This window comes from Rousettus aegyptiacus, unplaced genomic scaffold (genome assembly GCF_014176215.1).
Source record: "Rousettus aegyptiacus isolate mRouAeg1 unplaced genomic scaffold, mRouAeg1.p scaffold_m13_p_5, whole genome shotgun sequence".
Taxonomy (NCBI): Eukaryota; Metazoa; Chordata; class Mammalia; order Chiroptera; family Pteropodidae; genus Rousettus; species Rousettus aegyptiacus.
Genome location: NW_023416308.1, coordinates 116,033,398 through 116,060,569, shown reverse-complemented (window position 1 = coordinate 116,060,569; position 27,172 = coordinate 116,033,398). Strand labels below are relative to the sequence as shown.

General features: G+C 60.4%; 1 protein-coding gene and 1 long non-coding RNA gene across 10 annotated transcripts; one reads left to right on the top strand and one right to left on the bottom strand.

Moving 5' to 3' along the window:
* Window positions 1-989: 989 nt before the first annotated feature.
* On the bottom strand, window positions 990-5,653 carry LOC118602793. 4 transcript variants are annotated; one of them, XR_004950780.1, is made up of 4 exons: window positions 5,410-5,653; window positions 4,372-4,603; window positions 3,823-4,056; window positions 990-1,771 (listed from the first exon to the last, which is right to left on the bottom strand). It is a non-coding gene; the product is annotated as an uncharacterized LOC118602793 (long non-coding RNA). The 4 variants fall into 4 exon arrangements; XR_004950778.1 differs by lacking the exon at window positions 4,372-4,603 and having other exon boundaries at window positions 5,358-5,653; XR_004950777.1 differs by lacking the exon at window positions 4,372-4,603.
* A 270-nt stretch (window positions 5,654-5,923) lies between these two features.
* Window positions 5,924-24,900, top strand: CDC42BPG (CDC42 binding protein kinase gamma). Of its 6 annotated transcripts, none has more exons than XM_016157566.2 (37): window positions 5,925-6,181; window positions 8,732-8,823; window positions 8,904-8,987; window positions 9,368-9,463; window positions 9,797-9,945; window positions 10,459-10,552; window positions 10,813-11,013; window positions 11,141-11,389; window positions 11,785-11,864; window positions 12,659-12,756; window positions 12,846-12,926; window positions 13,217-13,323; window positions 13,426-13,605; window positions 13,899-13,991; window positions 14,133-14,254; window positions 14,331-14,403; window positions 14,635-14,741; window positions 14,827-14,941; window positions 15,160-15,308; window positions 15,392-15,480; window positions 15,788-15,837; window positions 15,930-16,025; window positions 16,107-16,166; window positions 16,406-16,511; window positions 16,722-16,855; window positions 16,934-17,073; window positions 17,175-17,256; window positions 18,255-18,471; window positions 19,477-19,539; window positions 19,663-20,262; window positions 21,370-21,467; window positions 21,548-21,632; window positions 21,734-21,854; window positions 22,016-22,133; window positions 22,332-22,449; window positions 22,567-22,652; window positions 23,692-24,900. In XM_016157566.2, exons 1-37 carry the CDS (start codon window positions 6,022-6,024, stop codon window positions 23,746-23,748), a joined length of 4,650 nt encoding a protein of 1,549 aa, XP_016013052.2. In that variant the 5' UTR covers window positions 5,925-6,021; the 3' UTR covers window positions 23,749-24,900. The 6 variants fall into 6 exon arrangements, with proteins under 6 accessions (XP_016013062.2, XP_016013052.2, XP_016013044.2 ...); XM_016157558.2 differs by having other exon boundaries at window positions 15,927-16,025; window positions 22,335-22,449; XM_016157549.2 differs by having other exon boundaries at window positions 15,927-16,025.
* The last annotated feature ends 2,272 nt before the right edge of the window (window positions 24,901-27,172 follow it).

Below are 27,172 nucleotides of genomic sequence, written 5' to 3'. Positions count from 1 at the left end.
TCCAGAAAAATATATAAGCTAGTTTTGGTTCTGTAAAGTGACACCTTTTATACTTGACCGAATTTTCCAGTAACTTCCCTACCACTTCTTCTGAAGCTGTGATTTTTGTCTCTCTTCCCACACTCCACCCAAAGGGCAGCTCTACCCAGGAGCCGTTAGACATGGGTGCATGCAGAGCTCACCCAGCCGGGGACCCCAGAGGTGGTGTTTCCTGCCGCACCCCCTCACTTTCCTGGAACATTCTGGTGCATCTCTGCCCCACCTTTGAGTGGGCAGGAGGTCCTCATGAACCTGGTATGGCGTGGTGCTCCAGGCCCAGCCTAGTAGCCAGACGGAGACCAGGGACAACCCAGCCGCCTCCCTCTGTCATCCCCCCATTTCCCATGGAAGCCCTCTCCTGCTTTCCTCCTGTTGAGCAAAGGGCAGCATGTGACTTGGCTGTCCTTGGAACAACCCCCTCCCCAAGCAGAGCGATAAACACGAGCCAGCAAGCAGCCAGCTCAGGCCGCCTCAGTTTTGCCTCAGCCAAGCTGTCCAAGCGCAGCCTCGGGCCTGGGCGTACTTGCTGGCCAGTGGTTACTGCCGAGGCCTGGAGTCGTCACAGAGCCACTGTGGCAGGGACTCCTCTGCTGACCTCTTGAACCCCCACGTACCTCCCAGTGCTGTCTCCAGGCCTCTCTCGACTGGATCTGGGTGGCCAGGAACTGGCCTGGTCCCGTCCAGCCAGCCTCGGCCCAACGTTCCATATGGTATCAAGCGAGGATGGAGACGCGTCGACAAGAATTCAGTATCAGGTGCAGTGGCTTATCCACGCTTAACCTATGGGAAGAAAAAGCAACTAAAACGAGACTTTTTTTCTTACATTAAAAAGTTTAATTGTGCCAAAGTTGGCTCCGGTCCCTTGTTGTCTCTCCCAGGAGGCTGTTCCCCACAGCGCCTGCAGGAACGGATTGGCAAGACGGCCAGGGTGAGGTGGCGGACCCTACCCAGCCACACTCTGTGGCAGCTACCACCTCCACGTAACAGAGTGAGGCCTGCAAGCGGGGCTCGTGCTCGGTGGGAGCTGAGCAGTAGTGTGCAGAGGGGATGGGGTGAAGACGTTGGGAGAACCTCTGATGACAGGACGGGGCTCCTGCCCTGGGGTCAGGGAGTAGGCACCCGACACCTTAACAGTATCTCCAGCCCGGGCCCTGCCCTCACTGGGGACAGACATGTGGGCGCCTACGGGGCTCTTGGCACTGGGAGGGGTCAGGCAGACAAAGGAGTGCTGGCCCCAGGGTGAGTTACAGTGAAGCTGGTACTCGGATGAGCAGATGGACTGACAAAAATACAATTACTGAGGGTGGGGCCAGTCATGCCACAGATGGGGGTGGGGGACTGTGTGTACCAGCACACAGAGGGAAGGGTGACGAATTGGGAACTGCAGTGCCATGGAAGGATTTAGACTTGTGTAATCGGGGTGGAGCGTGCTCCAGGCACTTATGGCAAAAGACAGTATATGAACAGGCAGGCAGGTGCCCGCGGGCTCCGAGGGCCGGGGTGTGCGTGCCAGCCTCTGGTCTGAAGGCCAGTCCCTGATCGCCACCCCTCCTGGCACCACTCTGGTGCCTGGTGCTGGGTTCACCTTGACCCTCATGACCGAGAAGGTTGGTGCTCTTCCCATTTCACAGCCAAGAACCCGAGACAGGAAGAGCAGGTACACAGGATGAGGTTCGCATCCGGTCTGCCCGGCCAGGCTGTGAGCCCTGCTGGGTCTCGAATCCAGAGGATCCTTTCAAAGGAAAAACGAAGTTTCCAGCTCACACCTCGCCCACCGAAGTTTGTGGTATAGACTCAGATTTGAGAAACCCACATGGAAGATTAAGTGCTGTCCCTCCAGCACAGGGCCCCGAAGGCTCGGTGCAGCCCCTCCATTTCCAGGGGTCACCCGAGTGGTGGAACATGCTCGTTCAAGCTGTTGGAGCGTAGAGAAAACACAGAACTCCAAGTTCTGGAATGAGAGGGAAGCGCAGCCCGGCCCACGCCACCCCTTTTGATGAGCCTTCCCCCTGGGGGCTTTCTAGAACATCCCGCACTCTCTGCACCGCCCACCGGCATGAGATGGCGGGGAGTGTGGGGTGAACCCCCTAAGTCTGTCCCAGAAAGCAAGGGTTGACCTGAGACCGGAAGAAGCGAGCGGCTGAGGGCAGGTGTCTGCCCCCTCCGGCCGGTGCTGCCCCAGAGCTCAGGCCCCTGGTTTGAGTTTTATAGTTCGTGGTCTCCCAGCTGTAATGAGAATTCAGGGCGGGCCAGTGTGTGTGTGCACAAAGGTGTGGCCACCCTTGGGGGCAGGGAGCACCTGTTCCTACCTCTTCCCCAGCACCCTAGCTGGCCAGGATCCTGGGTAAAAGGCACCCCCTTCAGAGGCTGGGCACAGAAGGGCTGATTCTAAACCCAGCACCCAGAATTTGTGCAGTAAGAGGCCCTCGAGGCCATCTGCCTAAGCGTCTTCTCAGAGCCCAGGACCCAGGAAGCAAGGCGGCCCTCACAGGGCAGCCCTGTTTTATCACCGAGGCTCCATGTGAGATCTCATCGGAATAAACATTTCTTTTGCTACTTAGGAAACAAAAATGTTACCACACATCCGACCCCCTGTCCTGTTCTTATTCCAATGGGGTGGTCACTGAACCTACCCAAGGCAACCAGGCTGTGACGGGTTAGGACACCCAGCCACCAGGTCTGCCTCTCAGCATTCAAAGCACACAGACAGAGGACGGGCCTCAGGTAGACAGGCGGGGGTTCAAACTCCAACTCCGTCACTCACTGGGACTGCTGTCCTCGCTCCTCCTGAGTGTTTCTTTCCTCGCCAAGTGCAGGCAGGAACCCCTGCCTCATAGGGACCGGGCCCCTAGGGTGCCAGACTCGAGTGGCCACCTTTGCAGAGCACCCCAGGGCGGCCAGCCAGGATGGGGGTAAGGGTCAGTGCCAGGAGTCCAGCACCCCACCCTGCTCCTAGAACAAAGCAGGCAGGACCCACCCTTCCCTGCAGCAGCTCACAGACTTGGTGGCATCCATGGGCCAGAGGGGTGGTGGCAGAGGGGGCTTGGGCCTGGCTTCCTGTGAGCCCAGAGGGATTGCTAATTATAAAACCACATGGAGCGGCAGCCTCTGTGGAGTGTGGGAGCCCTACGGCGTGTTGGAACAGCACAGAGAAGGTTTTTGGATGAAAAACCAGGGTGATGAAATCACCATATGTCCACCCATTTGGGGCTTTGGACTTTTCGACGGATACCCCCCCGCCCCTCGCCGGTGTGCTGATGCGGGTGGGGGAGTGGGGGAGTATGGCTACCCAGGCCTAGCTCAGGGAGTGGGGACCCTCGACCCCATCATCTCCACCAGCCCCTCCCCAAAAGCCACCCCAATAGATACGCATTTAAATAAGACCTGGAGCCTGGGCAGCAATGCGACTCCCCCGCCCTCCAACCACTCGCTCTTCCTGGAAACAGCTCCAGTGACCACTGGTGGCCATTCCGCGCACCTTTTGCCCCTCACACCTGAGCTGGGGCAGTTCTCTATTGTGCGCAGCAGGCAGTGCTGTAGGGCCCCACGGCCAGCCTCTCCTTGCTCCCTGGCTCCCTGGTGTAGCCAAGGGCCAGGGCAGCCTGCCATTCTAAGCAGCTCTGAGGCTCCTCTGCTGAGTGGCTTCCCGAGGCAGGACTGCGAGAGGCTCACCTCAGGCATTGGGGCTGAATCTCCACCGTGGGGCAGGGGAGCCACAGGTGCAGCTGTGAATGAGAAGGCCACGGGAGAGTGGGTGGTGGACGTCTACTTAGACTCACTCACCTGCTGAACACCCACTGGGCTGGGCCAGGGTCTGCCACACCAAGGCTCCCTGGGGCGAGGCCTGTGCATCTCTGGCCATCTGGCTCACACAGCAGCAGAGAACAGATCTGCTGGGCACGGAGCAGGGCCAAGTGCAGGAGCTGTTGTTTCTGACCACAGGGCTGGAGGGCTGGCTGCTTGTTGAGGCTGAAGCAGGGCTCAGGCACAGACTGAGTTGTGAGGGGCTTTCTGACCCTGCAAAGGAGTAGACAGGGAGCCGACCCCTTTTTAGAGATAAGGAAACTGAGGCTTGAAACGGGATATGACAAAACAAATACAAGTACCAGATGGGTAGGAAATGCCAACTGCCAGTCCCAGCTCTGTCCCATGCAGACCTCGGTGGGTCCGTTTTTGCTACCTGGGACTCAGTTCCCCCTCTGCTGTACTATGTGAGGATGGAGCCTGAAGTGCAGGGGTATTGACTTGTCTGAGAACTCAGAATTCAGAGAAGCTAAGTAAGGGACTTGCCCAATGTCGCATAGGGAGTGAGCCAGGACCTAAAGATCTCACCAGTTGATCCCTGACTGCTGACCCCTTGGGGCCGTGGTGTGTGCGGGGGATCAGCGTGTCCAAAAGGGGCAGGAGAAACGGCCCATCTCACCCAGCAGCCTTTCCCTCCTACTTTCCCGGGAGATGGGAACTTGGGCCTGAGCTGAGCACCCCGTCCTCCTCTGGTCTCTGGCGCCCCCCTGTGGCCTCCGAGAGCTCGAACAGTCCTGTGGGCTCTACTCCTGCCCCGCCCCTAAAAGGAGGGACCTTCTTCAGGTGAGAACTTCGAGAGCCCAACCACAACATCCCAGCTCCCTCCCAGAAGACACAGAGGCAGTGACGGGATCCCCAGATTTGAGTTTGGAGCCTGACTCCCTTCCCCCACCTTATGTGGGTGAGACGGCCTATCTCGGTTTCCCCATGTCACAGACCCCAGGCAAGTCTCAGAGGGGATCACATGCAAGGCCCCTGGGCGAGCCCCAGGGCTGTCAGGGCTGCTCAGTTCAGCTTCACGGACACTTATAGAGCGCCTCCTCCCTCAGGGCCGACAACCTGACCCTGTTGGGACTCAAGGAGGTCCCCGCCTGAGGGAGGGGGCAAACCCCAAAGAAATCTTATTTAATGGAAGAATTTGTTGTCTAAAGTTACTAAAAACCCCACCCTTTGAGCTCTTTTTTTGGGCAGATCCACAGTCTCATGGCGTCTGGTCCAGTCCAGCTGGAGACAGCTGGGCAGATCATAAATAACACTGGACAGGGCCAGCCCCTCCCCTCCCCCGACCTTCTCCAGCCCGGCTCGGACCTCTCCTCCGCCTTTATGTTCCAGGCCGGCTGCAGGCCCTGCTCCCGCCTAGGCGTTAAAAGCCTGTGGTGGAGTTAACAGCCAGCACCAATGCAGGGTCCAGCTGCACGGCTTCCTCACCCTCAGCCCCCTAATTCACCTTTGTCCTCCCCAGTTCTCAGTGTATGCAGCGGCCAAATGGGTGTAACCATCCCCGCCTCACCTACCTGTCTCCCAGGTCGGCTGTAACATACAAATAAAATGAAATCAGAAACTAACTTGTTTTTTGAGGAGGGTGCCAAGAACGGTCGGCTTCGCGGGGAGGGAGAGGACTACAACTCCCATCCGGCTCCGGGGCCGCGGGCGTACTCAGCCCCTCTTCCTGAACTGAGGGAGAAGCGCCGCTGACCCAGGGGGCGAGGGAAGCTGCAGTACCCCGGGCATCCCCATCTAGGTTAGGGGCCGGCCAGGACCCGGGTAGGGCTGAATTTAGGGCTGCGCGGGGATCTAGGTGGTCTTTCCGGTCCCCTTGGGACCCCACCCCTTGCCCCGCCCTGCTCAGGAGTTAGTGTCGTTCGGGGCCCGCCCCCCCACTTCCTGGCTGAGGGTTGGCCCCGCCCCTGCACGTCTCCGCCCTCCCACCCTCACCTACAGTCGCGTCTCCCATTGGCCGGCACGCACCTGCCCGTCCGTCGAGGGCGGGGAGTGGGGGGCGTGGCGTAGCGCCCAGGTGAGGGCGTGCAGGCGGCGGCGGAGAAAGGTGACAGCGGGGAGGGCGGGAGGGTGGGGGGAGGACGCGCGGAGGACTGGCGGACCGACAGACGAACAGACCGACAGGTGGGCATGCGGGCAGCCTGGCTCTAGCCCAGGCGCGAGGCTCCGGCCGCAGCCATGGAGCAGCGGCTGCGTGCGCTGGAGCGGCTGGCGCGGGGCGAGGCCGGCGGCGGCCCGGGACTCGACGGCCTCCTGGATCTGCTGCTGGGGCTGCACCACGAGCTCAGCTGCGCCCCCCTGCGGCGAGAGCGCAACGTGGCGCAGTTCCTGAGCTGGGGTGAGTGACTCCGACAGGACCGAGGGAGGGGGACTAACTGAAGGACACCCCCCTGGACCCTGTCCCTCTGTGCTTCACGCCCACAGACCCTCCATCCGGAGCCACACCCCCCAAACGCCTTGAAATGACCCTGATGTGCCACCGGACCCCGCGGGCCTCTCAGTCACCTGCACACCTTACCCCCACTCAGATTCACACACACGCTCCTCTCCTTCCCACTCGCAGACCCTGGCACGTGTACGCAACACACATCTCACACAGACTCACGGAAACTTGGTCCCAGGTACAGATCCCAGAAACAGGTACACAATACATGCTCCACACAAAGTCACGTCCAGGATTCCTTGCTCACACATCACACACCTCGTGACACATGAGAACACACTCTCACACACGCAGACTCCCATGCATGTCACACACTGACACACATGCTTTCTCAGTCTCCCACATACCACACCGATGCACTGAGACACTAATATACAACTCATGGAGATTCCCGGGGAGCCCCACACTTCACCCTGCAGACCACCCCAAACACACCGCTGTTACACGCTCATCTGTTTCCACTCACGTATCTGTAATTATTGCACACTTCCCCCCACACACACACACTTCCATTTCCCTGCATCTAAGACCCCCCCAGGTTGGATATAGGAACCAAACTCAGCCCCTTTATGCAGGCTACTGGCCGGGCTTCCTGAGGGCTGTTCCCAGGGCCAGGGAGGGGGGCCTGGCTGGAGGTGGGTCTGCACCCCTTCCTGGTTGACTCATCTGAGTCACTGGGAGTGGCTGGCCCGGGGTGACCCTGAATTCAGTGTGGGCACTGGCGCCAGCCCCAGGGCTCCCTGGTCACACCCGGCCAGGCCATGGAGGAAAGGCACGGGGCCTGGCCTGGAGGGTGGGTGAGGCAGGTGTTTGCCCAGTGGGCGACTAGCGTTCCTGGCACTCCTGAGCTCTGGGCAGGCGCAAGGCCCAGCCTGGCACAGTTGGGCACCTGAGACATGCCAGTGAGTTGGCCCCCAGCCCCAGCCCTTCTTTCCACAGTGAGGGCAGTCAGAGGCCCCTGCCTCTGCTGCCAGCCCATCTCCCCGGACTCCTGCACCCTGTGTGTGTATCTGACTGTGTTGTCATCACCCCCTGTGACACCCACACCCACGTGTGAGTGTTTGCACACACGTGTGCCTCCCTGCCTTCCTCCGGCACCTTTGCCTGGGACCCCAGCGTGGGGGCCTGTCTGTTGACATCTCCCGAGGTAACTTGCAGGGCGTTGACTCACTCCCTGCCCCAACTTGTCCCCACTCCTGCCCAGAGTCCCCGTCCCCTGGGGCAGGGTGAGGGGACTGGCCCACCTGTCCTGGGGCTCTGGATCCTCCAGCCGGGGGCCCTAGGTTTGGCTGCTGCCTGGCTGATGGGCAGCTGCCTTAGCCTCAGTCCCCCTTTGGAAGCCTGTGGCTGCTCCTCTCAGCCGCACACACAGACCTGGGAAAGACAATTAATTTCTGTAATAAGGTTTCCACCCCTGCTGTGGGGGTTCTGCCTGATAAACCTGTGGAACAGCTCTCCGTCCCACCCACAGACCTGCCCAGCTGGCAGGGAGTTTACCTCCTGGTGGGGGAAACTGAGGCAGGGAGCCAGATTGCAGCCACCCCCAACCCCTACGGGTCACTCTTGCCTCCCTAAGTTTCCAGGCCCCGATTTTCTCCTTCAGGCCTGCAAAGGGCCTGGGAGTGGCTAGAGATGCCCCTCATGAAAGTATGAGGCACTGTGAGGAGGGAGGAGGTTCTTGGCCCGGTGAAGGCCAAGTCCAGAGAGGAAGGCAGGGCTCGGAGTTGTAGGGCTGGTCAGGCCTGGAGGAGGTCCCAAGCGCTCACACGCTCTGGTGCCAGCGTCAGGCGCCAGGGAAAGGCTTTTTGGCCCTGTTTTTGAGTCTTGTGAGAACCTGGGCAGACCTACCTATGCCTGCCAAAGAGGAGGCTCCACACAGGGCCCTGCAGAACCATCGTCCTACCTGTCTTCTAGGGCGGCCCCAGGCCTCACCTCCAGCCAGGTACCTCTGTGCCTACAGGGTCCCAGGACCAGGGCCCATAGCTCCTCAATGGCAGAGAAGCCTCTCTGGGGACAAGGAATGTTGCCTGTCCAGTTTCCCAAGACAGGCCCTGGCCTGGTCTTGCTAGGTGGCCAAGAACTGTGAGCTGGGGGTGGAAATGGTATCCCCATAGGCCCCAGGGTGACCTGGCCAGCCAGGGTCAGCCCTCAGGCTGGGGAGGACTACAAGTTCCATCAGCACCTGGGATCTAGGCTGCCTGGAGTCTGGAGACAGGAGTCCAGGGAGGTCCAGGGACAAGGTGGTCAGCAGAATCAGGAATCCACCTTGCATGCTTCCTGATCATGGCTGAATGGGCTGCAGTGCCTGTCAAGCCTTTGGCCAGAGACCGTCCCTGGGGAGGCCATCCTTGGCATCGTGGGAGTTGCAGCTCCTGGCTTTCCCAGGTGAGAAGAAGCGGGGGCCCGCCTCGCAGGTTCCCTGAGCCCCACTCTGTGTCCCCTCAGCCAGCCCCTTCGTCACAAAAGTGAAAGAACTGCGGCTGCAGAGAGATGACTTTGAGATCTTGAAGGTGATCGGCCGAGGGGCCTTCGGGGAGGTGAGCAGAGGCCCTGGGGTAGGTGGGAGGAGGATGTTCACACCCAGGCGGGCTGACCGCAGTTTCCCCTGTGGCCGCAGGTTGCCGTCGTGAGGCAGAGGGACAGTGGGCAGATTTTTGCCATGAAAATGCTACACAAATGGGAGATGCTGAAGAGGGCCGAGGTCAGTTTGGGGCCCGGTGGGACTTCGGCACCCTACTCATGGGCAAGGGGGGTTGTTGCCTGTGAGGCTGTAGGGCATGCAGAAGAAGGGACTGGCGTGGTTGCCGGACAGGCAGAGGATCCGCGCTCAGTAGCCGCCCGCTCCCCCCATCCCTTCCTCGCAATAAGCCTTTCTTAGAAGCACGCAGAGTTTTTCCCATCTTTCTTGTGATCATACTGAGGCCCAGAGCCATAAAGCATGGGCTCGGCGTCACACAGGTCTGAGCTCACACGATCCGAGCTTCTAGACTTACAGAGTCGCACTCCAGGCCCGGAGCCGGTGTGGGGGCTTTCCTGGGCTCCAATCCCACCCCCACCCTCTGCTCCCCAAACCTGCTATAGACAGCCTGTTTCCGGGAGGAGCGGGACGTTCTGGTGAAGGGGGACAGCCGCTGGGTCACCGCTCTGCATTACGCCTTCCAGGATGAGGAGTACCTGGTGAGGATCCTGGGCCAGGTTGGAGGGGGTTGCCTGGGGACACAGAAAAAGCCCTTGGGTGCCAGAGGCCTTGAGTCCAAGGAGAGAGAGTGAGGGGGGAGAGAGAGAGAGAGAGAGAGAGAGAGAGAGAGAGAGATCTCTCCTGGGACCAATAGGCTTGCCCTCCCCACTGGCTCGAGGGCCTGGAGCCTCCTGCTCGATCTCTGGCTGGGAGCTGCAGGGAGGCACGACCCTGCTGCCTCCCCAAACCCTGAGGGACCACTGGGAGGTGGGGCCCTGGGGCAGGTGCCCCGCTTTTCCGTCTAATTCTTACCCCCACCCACCACCGTCCAGTACCTGGTGATGGACTACTACGCCGGTGGGGACCTCCTCACTCTCCTGAGCCGCTTTGAAGACCGCCTCCCGCCCGAGCTGGCCCAGTTCTACCTGGCCGAGATGGTGCTGGCCATCCACTCTCTGCACCAGCTGGGTTACGTCCACAGGTGCGGCCTGCAAAGCCCCCTCTGCCCCGACTAGCCCCTGCTGACAGCTCTGGGCACAGTCGACATTTGCTGAGCACTCACCATGTGCCAGGCCTGTCCTGAGTGCTTCATATGCATGATGATGCCTTTGAATCCTCACACCAAAAACCTTATGTGATGGGGGCTGATATAGTCCCATTTTGCAGATGAGGAAGTCAGGGCTTAGCACAGGTAAGCACCTGCCTGGCTCAAGGTGACGGCTGGTGGGTGGCTGAGCCATGGTTTGCACTAGGGAAGGCTGACTCTTGCATCCCCCACAGCACACCCTGCTGCCTCCAAAGGTTGTCCTCATGGATCCCTCTCCCCAGTCTAACCACCTTCTTCCTTCCTGGCCACCAGACTTCCCCCTCCCACACGCATGCACACGTATTGCTTGTGCGTGCACATGCTCATGCACACACACCTAGGCATGTGCCCCAACCACATCCATGTGCACGAGCCAGACCCCTCACGTTCCCTGTCCCCCCCCCCCAGGGATGTCAAGCCAGATAATGTCCTGCTAGACATGAACGGGCACATCCGCCTGGCTGACTTTGGCTCCTGTCTACGTCTCAACAACAGCGGCATGGTAAGGACTCCCACCCCAGGATGGGGGCAGGGGACACTGAGCCAGGATGGCTCCCGGAAACCTGGAAGGCACCGGGCCTAGTGCATCAGCTCCCAGAGAAAGTAAAGAGTAAGCCCAGGCCCCAGGTGGGAACTCCAGGCCAGCCAAGCCCTCGGGAGTGGGGGTGCCAGGCCCGGACCCAGGCTCTGGCGATGGGCTAGCAGCAGGCCCAGCGAGGTCCGAGGCTGTCCTCATGGCGTCATCAATACCACCACCCACAGGTGGACTCGTCGGTGGCAGTGGGGACGCCCGACTACATCTCCCCCGAGATCCTACAGGCCATGGAGGAGGGCAAGGGCCACTATGGCCCGCAGTGTGACTGGTGGTCGCTAGGTGTCTGTGCCTATGAGCTGCTCTTCGGGGAGACCCCCTTCTACGCTGAATCCCTGGTGGAAACCTACGGCAAGATCATGAACCATGAGGTCTGGCCGCCCGGATCCAGGGTTCTGGGAGGGGAGCAGGACTCCTGAGCCCGAGAGGTTGATGATGCCTGAAGGTGGGGCGGCGGGATCCCGGATACCCACCTGCACCCCTCCCCCGGGCCTGCAGGACCACCTGCAGTTCCCCCCAGATGTGCCTGATGTGCCAGCCAGCGCCCAGGACCTGATCCGCCAGCTGCTGTGCCGCCAGGAGGAGCGGCTGGGTCGCGGGGGGCTGGACGACTTCCGGAACCACCCCTTCTTCGAGGGCGTGGACTGGGAGCGGCTGGCGACCAGTACCGCCCCCTATATCCCTGAGCTTCGCGGGCCCCTGGACACCTCCAACTTTGACGTGGACGATGACACCCTCAACCATCCGGTGCGTCCCACTGCAGTAGGAAAGCTTCCTTGGCACCCCCTGGCTGTGGGAAGTTGCTCCCGAGAAGTTCCCCAAAGTAGTTACTGGACTAGGGGTGAGGTCTTCAAACCCTAGAGTCTTGTTGGAGTTGTGGTTCACCTGTCCAGAGGTGGGTTGTACCAAGCAAGGGTCCTTTGCCCTCGTATCATCCTATTAACCAGAGTCGTATGAGGAAGAGGACTCCCAGCGGTGCCTGGGAGGCCATAACCTCAAGGACTCATGGGAAACGCCCAGGTCGGTGAGGGCCACGTTACCCACCTGGGTTCCCACTGAGCAGGAGGAGGCTGGCACTCTCCGTCCCAGAGCGTCTCCTGGGTCCCACGCCTGTTGACTCTGACTCTCCTTCCCTCCTGCAGGGAACCCTGCCACCACCCTGCCACGGGACTTTCTCAGGCCACCACCTGCCATTTGTGGGCTTCACCTACACCTCTGGCAGGTAAGTCTAGTCCTCACACACCTGGTAGGAAGCTAGGGGCTGCCTGGCCTGGAGGGTGCTGGAGATGTAACCTGCAGGAAGGACCCTGGGATCCCATCTGATCCCCACATGTGGCAGGTGCTCAGGAAGTATGCTCTGAGCTCTAAGGACAGCTCCCCACGTCCTCAGTGTCCTAGTAATGCCACACCCATGCCCCCTTTGGGTCCCACCCCAGACTTTGGCCCTCATAGGAGCCTCTGTGGCAGGCTGGGAGTGCACTGGACTCGGAGCCAGAGACTAGCCTGAAAGGGCTCCTGCTGCTCCCTGAGCTTCACCTTGTGCCTCTGTAAAGTGCGCGGCATGATCCAGTTCCACCTGTGGGGCTGGCCTGAAATGCAGCGAGGTCCTGAGGGGAGGCGCTCTGAAGTACAGGCAAACACATCTGACCAGCACTCAGGACTGCCCACTGGGTGGGGGGCCAGCAGGGCCTGTTGTCACCTCCATTTTCCTGTGATGAAACTGAGGCTCAGATATGTCAGGTGACTGTTCATGGTCACACAGCTTGTAAGGGCCAGGGCTGGTGCTCAAACCTGGGCCTGGAGAACCCTGGGTAGCTGCCCTTGGTACCAGCCTGGGGCCTTCCAGGGGCCCTGTCTGGTCTGATTTGTTTCCCTTCTCAACACGGAGCCCAGGGCTGGGGACAGAGCCGGCACACAGTGGGCGTTTCTTGGGTGACTGAATGCTTAGATGCAGGACAATGGAGGTGGCTTTGGGGGTGGGGTCTCTGCCAACCTGCGTTGACCTGCTTTCCCCAGTCCGGGCCCTGAAAGCAGCTCTGAGCAGCTGGCCGCCCTGGAGCGGAAGCTCCGTTGTCTAGAGCAGGAGAAGATGGACTTGAACCGAAAGCTTCAAGGTAAGGAGAGCCAGCTGGGCCAGGGCGCGTCCGACCCAGGGGCTGCTGCCTCAGGACTAACTGCTCACGTGTGGGTCCCCCCACTGCAGAGGCCCTGCAGATCTCCTCAGACCGTCGGGAGCTGGAGCAGCTGCAGAAGGAAGTGCAGACTCTACAGGACAGGCTGTCAGGTATCCCCACCCACCCTGCCCCACATCTTCCCGCTGCCCTCACCTTGGAGGCCGGCCTGCCTTCCCAGCACACCTGAGTCCAGCCTGGGTTCCAGTCCTGCTCCTGCTGTACACATGCTGTGCGAGCTTAGGGAATTGTCTTAAACTCTGAGCCTGCACGTAGAAAACGGACCCGGGAGACCCACCTCTCAGGCTGCGATGAGGGTTTTGTGAGACACTGCTCGTGCAGTGCCTGGCTGAGGAGGCTGGGGCAGTCAGTATGTGTGGGTCTCAGTGACAATTCCTGGCAGAGGCGCTGATGGACAGCAAGGCCCCATTGTCCCAGACGGATGGCCCTCCTGCTGGTAGCCCAGGCCAGGACAGTGATCTACAACAGGAGAGAGACCGACTCCTCCAGGTGAGGGCCTGGTGAGGTGGTGGGTGGCCCAGGGCTCAATGCGAAAGAGGTCCTTGCCCTGACTTTTGGCCTTGTCCTCCCTACTCCCACCCCGACCCCCAGGAGCTGGCTGAGGCTCAGGCAGGGCTGCAGGCTCAGGAGAAGGAGCTACACAGAGTCCAGGGGCGGCAGGAGGAGCTGCTCCAAAGGCTGCAGGAGGCCCAGGAGAGGGAGGTGGCCACAGCCAGCCAGACCCAGGCCCTGAGCTCCCAGCTGGAAGAAGCCCAGGCTGCCCAGAGGGAGGTGAGTGATGGGGGTAGGTGGGGACAGCAATAGGGCCCGGCACATGAACCCTGGCATGGCTAGAGGGATTCCAGGGAGCTCAATTAAGAGTTCTGGGAACACCACATGCCTTTGTGCCCCCCACTGCAGTTGGCAGAGGCCTGAGCAGCAGGATGATGGTTAGGGCGGGGCGGGCTGAGGGGCTCACTGCCTCCATTCCTCCTGTGGCCGACAGCCCAGGAGTCTGCAGGAAGGCCAGGGAGAGGGTTGGGGTGAATGAAGTCAACACTGGCTGCCTCTGTACGCCATCACAGCTGGAGAGCCAGGTGGCCACCCTGAGCCAGGAGGTGACACAGCTTCAGAGACAGCAGGAGCAAAACCTCAAGAAAGAGTCTCCCTGGGCCAAGGTAGTGAGGTCTACCCCCTGCCAAGTGGCACATCCTTCGGCCTGACCCCACCCAGGGCCCTCAGGTCCAGGCTTGTGTCCCAGGGGTAGGGCGGGCCATGGCTTTTCGGACTCCTGCATGACCCCTCTCCATGTCCCCAAGACCGTCCACTCTGCCTCTGAGACCAATGGTACAGGATTGCCTGAGGGTGGGCCTCAGGAAGCCCAGCTGAGGAAGGAGGTGGCTGCCCTGCGTGTACAGCTGGAGCAGGCCCGTGGCCACGGGTGAGCTGGGCAGCTCGGGTGGGGGACAGGGTGAGGGCCCAAGCCAGGAGTCACTGAGCCACCCTCTTCTCCCTAGGCTCAGTGGGAAGGAGGAGGCCCTGTGCCGGCTCCAGGAGGAGAACCGGCGGCTGAGCCGAGAGCAAGAGCGGGTGAGCAGGGCGGACAGGAGGGCAGGACAGATGGCCAGGCAGCGGGACAGAGCAGGGGGGACGGCAGGGCGGCCGGGCGGGACGGCCAGGCCCTGGGGCTGGCTGTCTCCCTGACTCTGCAGCGCTCGCAGCAGGCAGGCAAGCTGTAGCGGACGAGCAAGGGTGGACACAGGAAGGGTTCCGGGTGCTGGAGCGCCTGGGGACTGACCCCGCCTCCCACCCGGCCCCCAGCTGCTGGAAGAGCTGGAGCGGGAGCAGCAGAGCAGGCAGCAGCTGGAAGGCGAGCGGCACGAGACGGAAGGCAACTGGGAGGCCCAGATAACCGACATCCTCAGCTGGTGGGCGCTGATGGGCCGGGGGCCGGAAGGGGCCCACGTAGCACCGAGGGCCCAGCCCATGACTCTGAGGCCCCTTCCCAATCAGGGTAAATGATGAGAAGGTCTCCAGAGGCTACCTGCAGGCCCTGGCCACCAAGATGGCCGAAGAGCTAGAGTCCTTGAGGAACGCGGGCACCCAAATGCTCCCTGCCCGGCCACTGGTGAGCCCAGATCCCCACGGTGGGGGCGGGGGTGGGGGCGGTGCCAGTAGCCTCACTCCGCAGGTGAGGGAGGACACAGCTCACAGAAGATGAGTGACTTACCAAAGCTCACAGTGGGACAGTGGCAGAGCTGGGGCTTTGAGCCTGGGCAGGTGGCGTGGGTAGGGGAGCGCTCCGGTGGGAGGGGCCGTCTTACCTAGGTGCCCACTGGCCACCAGGACCACCAGTGGAAGGCAAGGCGTCTGCAGAAGATGGAGGCCTCAGCCAGGCTGGAGCTTCAGTCGGCACTGGAGGCCGAGATCCGGGCCAAGCAGGGACTGCAGGAGCAGTTGACGCAGGTGCAGGAGGCCCAGCTGCAGGCTGAGAGGTGAGACCAGGAGCAGGTGCTGCAGTGGGGATCCGGGACCTGTGCAGAGGCCTGCAGCAGGCCCTCACCTGGTTCTCTCCCAGCCGTCTGCAGGAGGCCGAGAAGCAGAATCAGGGCCTGCGGCAGGAGCTGGCTGCACTTCGGGAGGAGCTGCGGGCCCGTGGGCCAGGAGGTGAGTGGCTGTCTGCATGCCTGTCCGGGAGCGGACCCCCAGTCCAGCCTCAGTTACCAAGAGGGTAGCACGCAGCCTCGCAGGGCGGTGGAGACAGGAGTTCGTTCCAGACTGCCACTTACTTCGCCATCTGTTAGCCGGCGCTGCTGAGCACCTGCTGCATGCCACGTCCCCCCCACCCACCAAACACTGCAGTCATTGCTCTGTTTTACTGAGATGGAAACTAAAGCTCCTCGGTGCCTCAGGAATAAGTGTTAGGACCAGGCCAGGGACGCCAACCCCAGTGACCCATGCGCTCTGTTTGCAGACAAGCCCTCAAACTCTCTGATTCCCTTCCTGTCCCTCCGGAGCTTAGAGGTAAGAACTGGGTACAGGGGCTGTTTGGGGGGGGGAATTCTGGGGAGAAGCACAGGGGCCTTGTCTTTACTCCCCAGCCTGGTCCCCAGAAGGATTCCTCCAAGGACCCCGGCATCTCAGGAGAGGCCCCGAGGCCTGGGGTGGAGCCACAGCTGAGGCCAGAGGGCCGCCGCAGCCTGCGCCTGGGGGTAAGGACCCGTGGGAGACCTGCCGCTGGGGGCACCCTCTGCCCACGTGCTTCTTACCTGTTCGCTCGCCCTCCCCTGCAGGCTGTGTTCCCCAGAGCACCTGCTGCTCCCACAGCCCCTGCAGAAGGTCCTCCTGCAAAGGTCAGTGCCTAGCAGGGCGGCGCGGGGCGGGGGCGCCATGCCATCCTGCTTGGTTTCCAAGGGCCCTCTTGGCTCCTCCACGTGCATTGTGGCTGGCAGACCACACTGGGGGTGGCAGTGGTGGCAACGCTCATTCCCTGGTTCCACCTGTCACTTCCAGGTGGCCTCGGGGGTGGGGCCTGGGGCCCTGGGAGGCTGCGGTCAGACGTGAGTAATGGCCATGTCCCCCCGATCCCCAGCCCGGCTCACACGTGTTGCGCCCCCGGAGCTTCCCAACCCCCACCAAGTGCCCGCGCTGCACCTCGCTGATGCTGGGCCTGAGCCGCCAGGGCCTGGGCTGTGACGGTGAGACCACCCCCCCACACACACACACACCCATTCACCTGCCTCCCGGGCACCCGCCCCAGCCCCTAAGTGTCTGGAACAAAAGCGACCCCAGCTGATGCCGGCTCAGAGGCCACCACGGCCTCAGGGAAGCTAGGGCTGGGAATGCCCAGAGTCCTGGCTCCGGGCTGTCCCCACACCTCTTCACACCGTCTCCTGCTTTCCCCACAGCCTGTGGCTACTACTGTCACTCAACTTGTGCCTCACAGGCCCCACCCTGCCCTGCGCCCCCTGACCTCCTCTGCACAGCCCTGGGAGTGCACCCCGAAACAGGCACAGGCACTGCCTACGAGGGCTTCCTGTCGGTGAGCTGGGGCCAGAGAGGGAGAGATGGGTGTGGGTGGCTTTGGCCTGGCGGGCCCTCCCATGCCTGCCTTCCCCAGGTGCCGCGGCCCTCGGGCGTCCGGCGGGGCTGGCAGCGGGTGTTTGCCGCCCTCAGTGACTCTCGCCTGCTGCTGTTTGATGCTCCAGACCCTCGGCCCAGCCCGGCCTGTGGGGCCCTCCTGCAGGCACTGGATCTGAGGTGGGTGCTGGGCAATGAGTGGCATGAGACAAGGGACAGGTGGGTGGGTGGGGAGCCGCCAGTGGCAGTGCGACCTCTGACCTGTTCCATGAACCCCCCAGGGATCCCCAGTTCTCAGCCACCCCTGTCCTGGCCTCCGATGTTATCCACGCCCAGTCCAAGGACCTACCACGCATCTTCAGGGTAAGCACCTAGGGTGGGATGGCCCGGGCCATCATCCGCCTCCACGCTGACCCCCTTCCAGCCACATTTCTCCCTCTCCACGGCTGCCCCCTTCATCCCTCTCCCCTCCCCTCCAATGGATAGCCACCCAGCTTCCGTTCTGGTCCATGTACCCACGCTCCATCCAGCAGTGCAGGGTTGCCCAACCCCCAGGCGTGGACCACTACTGGTTCGTGGCCGGTTCGGAACCAGGCCACACAGCAGGAGGTGAGCGGCAGGCGAGCGAGCGAAGCTGCATCTTCTGTATTTGCAGCCGCTCCCCGGTGCCGGCACCCCCGCCTCAGGTCGTCAGGCGTTAGCTCTCATGGGAGCAGCAGTCCCTGGTGCCAGAAAGGTTGGGGACCGCCGCTGCAGCGCACTGAATTTTCCATGCGTGAAGCTGGCTACGTCCTGCCTCGTTCAGGACTCTTCTGTGGCTCCCTGATCATGCTCCCTCCACGTGCTCCTGATTGCGGCCTTGAGGCCCCAAAATTCTGACCCCGCAGGCCTCCCTGGCCTCTCCCTCGAGCCTCTGCTCTGACCAGTTCCAAAAGTGCCCTGTGGCCGTGGACCCCTTCACATCTGTTCCTTCCGGTCGGCCCCCCGCCGGCCCCCAGCCTTTCTCCCACCTCGACCGTTCCCGGTCATTCCACTTGTTCCCCAGGCTCCAAAAGAGATGCCTCTTCCCGCGGGAGGGCGTCCTTCCCCGCTTAGCTGGGGTCGGGGGCCCTGCCCTATGTTCCCACAAGACTCCATTCTTTCCTACGGTGACATGGGTCGGGGCTCTGTCCATGTGCTTGTCTGACCACCCTGTCCGGCTCATCGCCTGTCGAAAGGCAGCACCTAGCTTTGTGCCTTGCAAGCGCACGTCAGGGCTAATGAGCCTCAACTGCTGGAACGAGAGAAGGGAGAAAGGACGGCTGGCGATCAGCCTGTGGTCCTCCAGCCTGAGTCCTTCCAGCCTGGGTCTCTGCTCACAGGTGACGGCCTCCCAGCTGACAGTGCCGCCTGTCACGTGCAAGGTGCTGCTGCTGGCAGAGAGCGAGGGCGAGCGGGAGCGCTGGCTGCAGGTGCTGGGCGAGCTGCAGCGGCTGCTGCTAGATGCGCGGCCAAGGCCCCGGCCCGTGTACACGCTCAAGGAGGCCTACGACAACGGGCTGCCGCTGCTGCCCCACACGCTCTGCGCCGCCATCATTGGTAAGCCTCGTGCTGAGGAGGCGTCGCCCGCCCAGGGCAGCCTCGGGGGAGGAGTCCGGGCCCGTAGGGATGTGCAGGCCCAGCCACAGTCATGAGGGCTGCTGTCGCTGCCCCGTCTCTGCAGCCATGAGCTGTGGGCTCTCTGCCTTGCCCACGTGTCATCCTTGACTGTCCCCTGAGCCTGGCTGTGTGAGGAGCCCCGGCTAGAGGGTGGGGGGCCGGCTTCCACTGCTCCACTCCTCCATGCCTCATTTCTGCTTTTCCCAAAAGAATCTCAACCAAGCGAACAGAGCAAAGGCTTTAGTAAGAGAGAAATAAGGGTTTTGCTCCCTGCTCTCTTACCAGCAGCTGGGTGACCACGGGGAGTCTGGGTACACCGGAGCCTCACATCGTCTCCTGTGGGGCTGCCGTGTTCAGCCAGGAGCCAGGGCCTCCGTGGCAGACAGCTGGGCGGGAGGCGAGGAAGCAGTGCTTGCTGGGTCCGCCCGGCGGCCGGGGCCCTGAGCCAGCCCCTGCCCTGGCGAGCTGGGCGCTCTCCTCGTAGTCACTCAGGGCGAGAGCCATGGGGAAGACTGTGTGGGTCCTGCAGGTCCCCTGTGTCAGTCGGGAATCGGGGACACAGGGACATTTATCAAGCAGGGGTTGCCATGAGCTTAACACTCATTTTATATCGCTTCATCTCCACAGCCTCACAGCAGCTCTATGAGACAGGTACCATTACTGTCCCCACTTTACATTAGGGGAAATTGAGGCTCTGAGATGTGATATGACTTATCCAAAATCCCACAGCTTGGGGTGAGGGGAATCTTCTCACCTGCCCCATAGCCCTTACCCATTAGCTCCAGCCTGGACTCTGGGACAGAGGGGTTCAGTGACACAGGGACAGTGGGATCGCCATCTTCATGTCCTCAGCAGAAACTGAGGCTCAGCGAGGGCAGGCACACTGCCCAGTCTCCGCCTCCGGTCGGGCTCTCTGACCCCTGACCCTCTCCTTCCTTCTCCCAGACCAAGACCGGCTTGCTCTGGGCACCGAGGAGGGGCTGTTTGTGATCCACCTACACAGCAATGGTACTTGCCTGTCAGGACCAGGCCTGGCATGGGTGGGGCTCAGCCCTGGGGGACAGAGGAGGATGGGCCCTGGGCTGCTCCTTACCCATCCGATGGTGACACTCTCCCTCACCCACCCCGCAGACATCTTCCAGGTGGGCGAGTGCCGGCGGGTGCAGCGGCTGGCCGTGAGCCCCACTGCGGGCCTCCTGGCCGCGCTGTGTGGGCGTGGCCCCAGCGTGCGCCTCTTCGCGCTGGCCGAGCTGGAGAACGCGGAGGTGGCAGGCGCCAAGATCACCGAGTCTCGGGGCTGCCAGGCACTGACAGCCGGACGCATCCTGCAGGCCCGCACCCCTGTGCTCTGTATTGCTGTCAAACGCCAAGTGCTCTGCTACCAGCTGGGCCCAGGCCCGGGGCCCTGGCAGCACCGCATCCGTGAGCTGCAGGCACCAGCGGCCGTGCAGAGCCTGGAGCTGCTAGGCGATCGGCTATGCGTGGGTGCAGCCGGCGCCTTCGTGCTCTACCCGCTGCTCAACGAGGCCGTGCCCTTAGCGCTGGGAGCCGGTCTGGTGCCTGAAGAGCTGCCACCATCCCGAGGGGGCCTGGGAGAGGCACTGGGTGCCGTGGAGCTCAGCCTCAGCGAGTTCCTGCTGCTCTTCACCGCTGCCGGAGTCTACGTGGACAGCACTGGCCGCAAGTCTCGCATCCACGAGCTGCTATGGCCCGCAGTGCCCACCGGCTGGGGTAAGGCGGATGGAGAGCAGGCTGGGTGGAGCCAGGAACCTGCGGTGGATCTCACGTCAGAAGAAGACAGGGTCCCGCCCCAACTCCTGAGCTTGGCGCTGGAAGCCAGTGTGTACCACCCTGCCTGACCACGCCCTGCTCCCCTGGGTGGCCAGCAGGGGCTCTTCCTCTGCCTTCACTCACATCCTTCCCTTGCCTGAACTGCTCTCCTTTTTTGTACCTGGCAAACTCTTAACCAGGTCCAGCCAATGTCTGCGCAGGGCCTGGAGCTGGTAGGCCCTCCATAAATGACCGGCATGATTGCTGTCATTGTCATTATGCTTTCAGGCTCCCTGCCTTTCCTCCCCCATGGTTGGTCCTTTGCTCCTTTTTGCTCCCCCACCTCTCTGCCTTGCTTCTTAGCACCTGCTTGCAATGACTGGTGTGGCACACCACGCCTGCGTATGGGCTGGGGCTGATTTCTTCATCACATTCAGCGCCCGTCCGGGGCAGCACACCCCAGGGGCTCTGACCGTTTGGAGAAATGAATGAACGACTGAATGAATGAGTGAATGAAGGAGGGAGTGTGGCACATTCATAGGTAACTGGCGTAATGGAGTTCAGGCTTAAAGAAAGGGACAGAGCCCCCGTCATGAGCAGTGGCCCTTCTGGGGTGGGACCTGTGGGTTGGGTGTGGCGCAGACATTCAGCATGTAGGAGTTGGGCCCAGACAGCCCGGGGCCAGTTCCCAGCTCTCACTCACCATTAGGTGGCCTTGCCCATTACTTAGCTCTGGGGTTTCTGGTCCCTCATCTGCAAGGTAGGGTGATAATACTACCTGCCCACAGTTGTTGGGAGAATTAAAGGAGGAAAAACTATGCGAAGTGGCTAGAACTATGCCTGACATGGCGCAGAGTGGCGCTCCACAGTTTGAGCTCAGATTTGCTTCAGAGGCCGGGTGGGGCGGCCAGGAGAGTCTTCAGAAGAAGGGCCTTTGGTGGGCGGGGAAGTTTGCGGTGTGGCAGGGCGCAGGGTGTTCCCCGAGGTACTGAGGAGGGAACAAGCCCAGGGAAGGGCTTGACTTGCCCAGGGCTGCACGGCACACACAGGCCGTTCCCCATCCTGCAGGGTATACAGCTCCCTACCTGACAGTGTTCAGTGAGAACTCCATCGATGTGTTTGATGTGAGGAAAGCAGAATGGGTCCAGACGGTACCACTCAAGAAGGTGAGGGGCTGTCCAGACCCTGGGGCTGGACTGGGTTGGGGTGGGGTAGCATGGCATGACCTCTGTGCCCGCTGCCTCAGGTGCGACCCCTGAATCCAGAGGGCTCCCTATTCCTCTATGGCACCGAGAAGATCCGCCTGACCTACCTCAGGAACCCGCTGGCAGGTGAGGCAGTGTGTGTGCACGTGTATGTGCGTGTGTGCGCTCACCGGTGCACACGTATGGGGGACTTGTGCGCACGGCCCAGCTCTCTGCTTCTCCCACAGAGAAGGACGAGTTCAACATCCCCGACCTCACCGACAACAGCCGGCGCCAGCTCTTCCGCACCAAGAGCAAGCGCCACTTCTTTTTCCGCGTGTCGGAGGAGCAGCGGCAGCAGCAGCGCAGGTGCGTGCGCCGTGCATCGGCTGGGCGGGCCTCGCGTTCTTGGGGGCGGGGCACAGCACAGGCGCACGGAGGCGGGGGACAGGGAGTCAGCTTCCTTCCGCAGAGAACGTGGGGATGCGTCACTTTCGCCACCTCCCTTGCTACACCCTCTCTGCCTGCAGGGAGATGCTGAAGGACCCCATTGTGCGCTCCAAGCTCATCTCACCGCCCACAAACTTCAACCACCTGGTGCACGTGGGCCCTAAGGACAAGAGGCCCAATGCCAGGGACCAGCCCCCGGTGAGTCCTCTGGAGCTAATCACAAGCCTCCTGGGTGAGGCTGAGCCAATCACTGGCCTCTCCAGTGCGTTTGAGCTAATCGGAGATCTCTGCTTACCTGGGACCCTGGCCCTCAGCGCGTCCAGGGCTGGCGGCTGGCCGTGGTTAGTTGTAACCTGCTGTGTTGCGCCTGCTCGAGCCCTTCACACTGTCCCCCAGCAGGCTTCTGAAGTGAAAGGCCGAGGTGCCCGCGGCTCTGGCCCACAGCGGCCCCACAGCTTCTCAGAGGCCTCGCGGCGCCCAGCCTCCACGGGCAGCGACGGGAACGCGGACCCCAGTAAGGATGGCCCCACTGCCCACAGTACTTCCATGTGCCTCCCCCAAGTTTCCACCCACTTTGGACCCCTGAAATCTGACCTTGAATTTTTGTCCTCTCATCCTGCTCCTGGCACAGTGAAGAGGAAGCCTTGGACCTCTCTGTCCAGCGAGTCCGTGTCCTGCCCCCAGGGATCTCTGAGCCCCACAGCCTCCCTGATACAGGTGAGCCGGGGGGGCTTTTCTCTTCCCCACTCAAAGCTGTCCTGTATTAGGCCCTTCTCGGGACCTGAGGCCAAAGAATAAGCTGAGCCCATCCCTTCCCTGGGTCCTGAGAGATTCAGACTCTTAGCTGTCTCACCCCACAGCTGGCCCCAGCAGAGGCCTGGAAGAGGGTATCTTGGCTCTGACTGTCCCAGCAGTGTGGCCCCCAGCTAGGTGCCCAGCCTCCCTGAACTCGTCGTGTGTGTAAAACGAGGTTATTATTGTGAGACCCGCATGAGTTGATGATACCTCAGCATGGTGCCTGGCGCATGGGGGCAGTGCGTGCGGGATTCTTAACAGAGGCCCAGCCTGCGGGAGGGAGCAATCCGCCGTGGGCGGGGCCTGGAGAAGGCCCAAGAGGAGATGGGAAGGCTCCCACTCATCCAGGCTTGTCGCCAAGCACCACCCCCACTCCAGCCACACGAGGCCACTCGGAGCCCAGACACTTGCTGCGTTCTTCCGTCTCGTCAGCTGTCCCCACCGCTTTGAATGTCCTTTCCTGTCCTCCACCTGATTAACGCCCAGGCCACCTCAAGGCTCTGCACCAACATCCCCTTCTCCAGAGACCACCTGACGGGCTGGTCAGGCGATCGCTGCTCCCCTGCAGTTGCCGCCACCTCCGGTGCCCTCCTCTCTGCACCCATTCTTTGTCAGTTCTTCCGTGCCGTGGTTGGTGTCTGGGTGCCAGTCCTCCTCCGATGCAGTCCCCCCGTACTGTGGGCCCTTTGATGGATGGGGGTCAAGTTTGTCTTCTGCCCAAAGAAAAGCATGTTTGTTGATTGAATGAAGAATGGGGTGAATGAACGAAGGGACGTCGATTTGGGCTGTGGCGTTAAGTAGGAGTTTCCCAGGTTCTCCTCACGCACCCCCACCCCCACCTCACATCTGGCCTCCTCTGAGGGCCCTGCCGCAGCAGGCGATGGGTCCCGGGCAGGCCTCTGGAGGCCTAGCGGGGAAAGAGTCCTCTTTCCACTCTGACTTCCTTCTCTTTCCCCTCCAGGTCTCAGAAAGGCCCCGGAGCCTCCCCCTAGCCCCTGAATCGGAGAGCTCCCCTTGACACCCTCTGGCAGGGCCCACCCAAACCCCAGGACTGAGAGACATGAGGGAGCGAAGATCTTGAGGAATGCCATATGCCGGCTGGTCCGGGACGTGCGGAAATTTGGACTCAGGGAGAAGCTGGGCTGGGCCGGGCAGCACTGGGAGGCTGGCCCAGGTTCCCAGGGGAACCCGACTCCCAGCCCTTGTCCCACCTTTCCCCTCTGCTCTAGCGCAACGTGTGCTAGCCGCTGGGAATAGAATGGTCCCCTCCTGCCCCTAGGGGCCCCACTGTCCTGGTGTCCAGGGGCGATTGTGCCAAAGCTGTCATTTCCAGGGCCAAGCCCCAGGAGGCTTGTAAGCGAGACTTGGGATGAGGGATGAAGAAGCGCCAGGTCCCTCGGGGCAGTCTGCGATCTTGGCTGCAGACCGTCTAGCCCCCAGCGAGGCCAATTGGGGCATATCCCAGTTTCTGCTCAGGGTTAGGTTGGGAAGGTCAGGCTCCGATCCAGAGGGAAGGAAGGTAAAGAAGCAGAGGAAAGGATGTAGGTGAAGGAGGTGAGAGAGGCAAGTCAGAGGAAAGGAAGTGGAGGAGGAGGTGATAGTGATTGGAAGGCGGAGAAAGCCTTCCAGAGGAGACAGAGAGGGATAAAGGAGGGACAATGAAGAGGAGAGGGGTGGAGGGGAGAGGGAGCTGGAGAAATATGTACCGGTGGGTCCTTTCCCTCTGGGGAGGAGCTTGATGCGTTTGGGAACAGGGAGGGGCTCCATGAGCCAACTGACATTGTCATCCAATCCGTCCAGAGGAGAAGATAATTCCTAGACAGGGAGGGGATGGGGAGGGTATTTATAAGGGCTACTTGGTGGGAGATGGGTACCCAACAGGGCCACTGGAGGTCTCCAGGCATACTCTGGCCCTTCCCAGAAATGGGGGGGTAGGGTCCTTTTCTCAAAGCTTCAACCAACTATGTATTAGGGGATCATAGGGGACATTTTATTATTGATCACAGTTATTATTATTGTTATTATATTACTATTTTTATTAAACTTCCCCCTACTGAGAAGTGGGGGGCAAACTAAGTATTTATCTCCTCAAATGCCCTATTTCTGGGAGGGGTCAACTCCGACACTCTGCGAGGCAGTAAGAAACCAATAAAGACAACTTTGTAAGCTATCGGCCTCCCCACCTGAATCTGTCTTCCTAGGGTTCAGAAAATGGAGCATCAGAGAAGGAGGAAGGAGGGGGGCTATCAGGGAAAGTTAAAGACCAGGTTACCGTCCCCGTATTTGTAGGCATCAGATGACACATTCAAGTAGGGGTAAGAGTTAGACAGCGAAGGGATGGTGTTTTCAAAAGCGGTCAGCTTTAAGGGAACTCATCGAGAGGTGGCAGTCCCCACAAGGCCGGGCACGGTGGGGAGCTCTTACCACGCCCAAGCCGCCCAAGCTGGCTGGCCAGGGAGAGGCAGTGCTGTGACCCGACAGGAGCTGTGGCTCAGTAGGAGAATCCGGCTGTGGCCAAGCAGAGAGGCTGCCCAGGAAATAAATTCCTCCACCTCACTCTACTCCTTCCTCTGTTTCCTGCTTCCTTTTGTCCAAATCCAAACAGCAGCCGGAGGACCCTAAGTTCAGTTCACTGCTGGTCCTAGAAGGCAGCCTCGGGGCCACAGAGCTAGGCGGGGAAGGGTGGGAGTGGATCTAGATCGCCATCCTGCTGCCCCATTCAGGGGAGGCTGCTGAGAGGGGAGGAGGACCCGAGGTCCTGGAGGGGTCTCCAGTGCTTCGCTGGCTGTCCTGGGATCGAGGCAGGCCTGGGAGACCGATGACTATGCCCTGAGGCTCGTGGCTGGCTCTACTGCTGGTTGGGGATGGGGGGTGGAGGGTGCCCATGGGATGTCAGGGCCTGGTTAGGACCCAATCTCGAGAGTCAGACCTGGATTCTAGTCTAGCTGTGCAGTCATAGGCAAGTCACCTGACCTCTCTAAGCCTCAGTTTCCCCTTTGGTAAGTGGGGATCATAAAACCCATCTTGTGGGTGGTTCTGGTGAGATTTGGTGAGATAAAGAGTGTAAACGCCTTCGGCCCACTCAAGAAATGTTTGCTCTGCCTCTTGCGATGCACAAGCTCAGAGCAGAGGTCCAGGGATGCTGAGGCCTCTGGCAAACCGAGACCTCCCGTCACCCTCACCGAACTGGAGAATAGCTGCTTCCGCAGCACCCAGCAATTATTTACATTTTTTAAGAATCAACTTTCTCCCAACATTTTATGTTGACAAATCTCAAACCTACAGAAAGATCAAAAGAATATGAACTCCCTGTACTCTTCACCCAGATTCACCATGCAGCTCTTGCTTTATATCCACCCATACCTACGTGTGCATGACATGGATTCTGCTACCTTTTGCAAATAAGTTGCAGACATCTCGAATCTTGTACCTAAATCCTTCACACGCATCTCTTAATAAGGAGCCACCAGAGGACAACTGTCTTGAGAGATTTATCATCGATACAATATCGTCTAATGTACAGTCTGTTATGGGTTTAACTGTGATCCTCCCAAAATCATATCTTGAAATCCTAACCCCACATATTGCAGTATGTGACCTTATTTGGAAATAGAATCGTTGCAGATGTAATTAACGTTAGGTCATTGGGGTGCACCCTAATCCAGTACGGCTGGTGTCCTTTAGAAAGGGAAATTTAGACACACGCACAGGGAGGGGTTCATGTAACTATGAAGGCGGAGATCGGGGTCATGTGTCTAAAAGCTAAGGAATGCCAGAGATGACCAGCAAACCACCAGAAGCTGGCGGAGGGCCCTGGAAGAGATTCTTCCTCACGGCCTCAGGAGGAACCAGCTCTGCCAACACCCCAATCTCAGACTTCCAGCCTCCAGGGCTGTGAGACAATATATTCTGTTAAGCCACCCAGTTTGTGGTGCAACTGTGTCAAAAATGTTCCTTACAGAATTTTTTAAAGGTTAAGTATCCACTTCTGGATCACGTGTTTGGTGCCATGCCTCTTTAGTCTCTAATTTGGAACAATTCTCCCCCAATGCGCACACGTGCACACACACACACACACACACACACACACACACACCCTTTTTGTTGTCTTTCATCATGTTAATATTTTTGAAGGGTCTGGGCCAGTTCTTTTGTAGAATGACCTGATATTTGCATTTGTCTGTTTGTTTCCTCATTAAATTCAGATTTAACTCTTTTTTTGTCAAGAATATTACCAGAAGGCTGGACTGGTTCCATAGAGTAGTGGTTAGCCCATCTGCTTTACATGCAGAAGGTCCTGGGTTCACGCCCCAGTGGAACCATGGACCATACCCCAGGTGTACCAGGCCCTAGGTGCCTACTGCAAGCGTGTGGGAGGAGACGCCCCGCCTTCAGGGATCCAGTTGTTAAAAAGGGAGACGGCAACATCCATAGATCAGGGG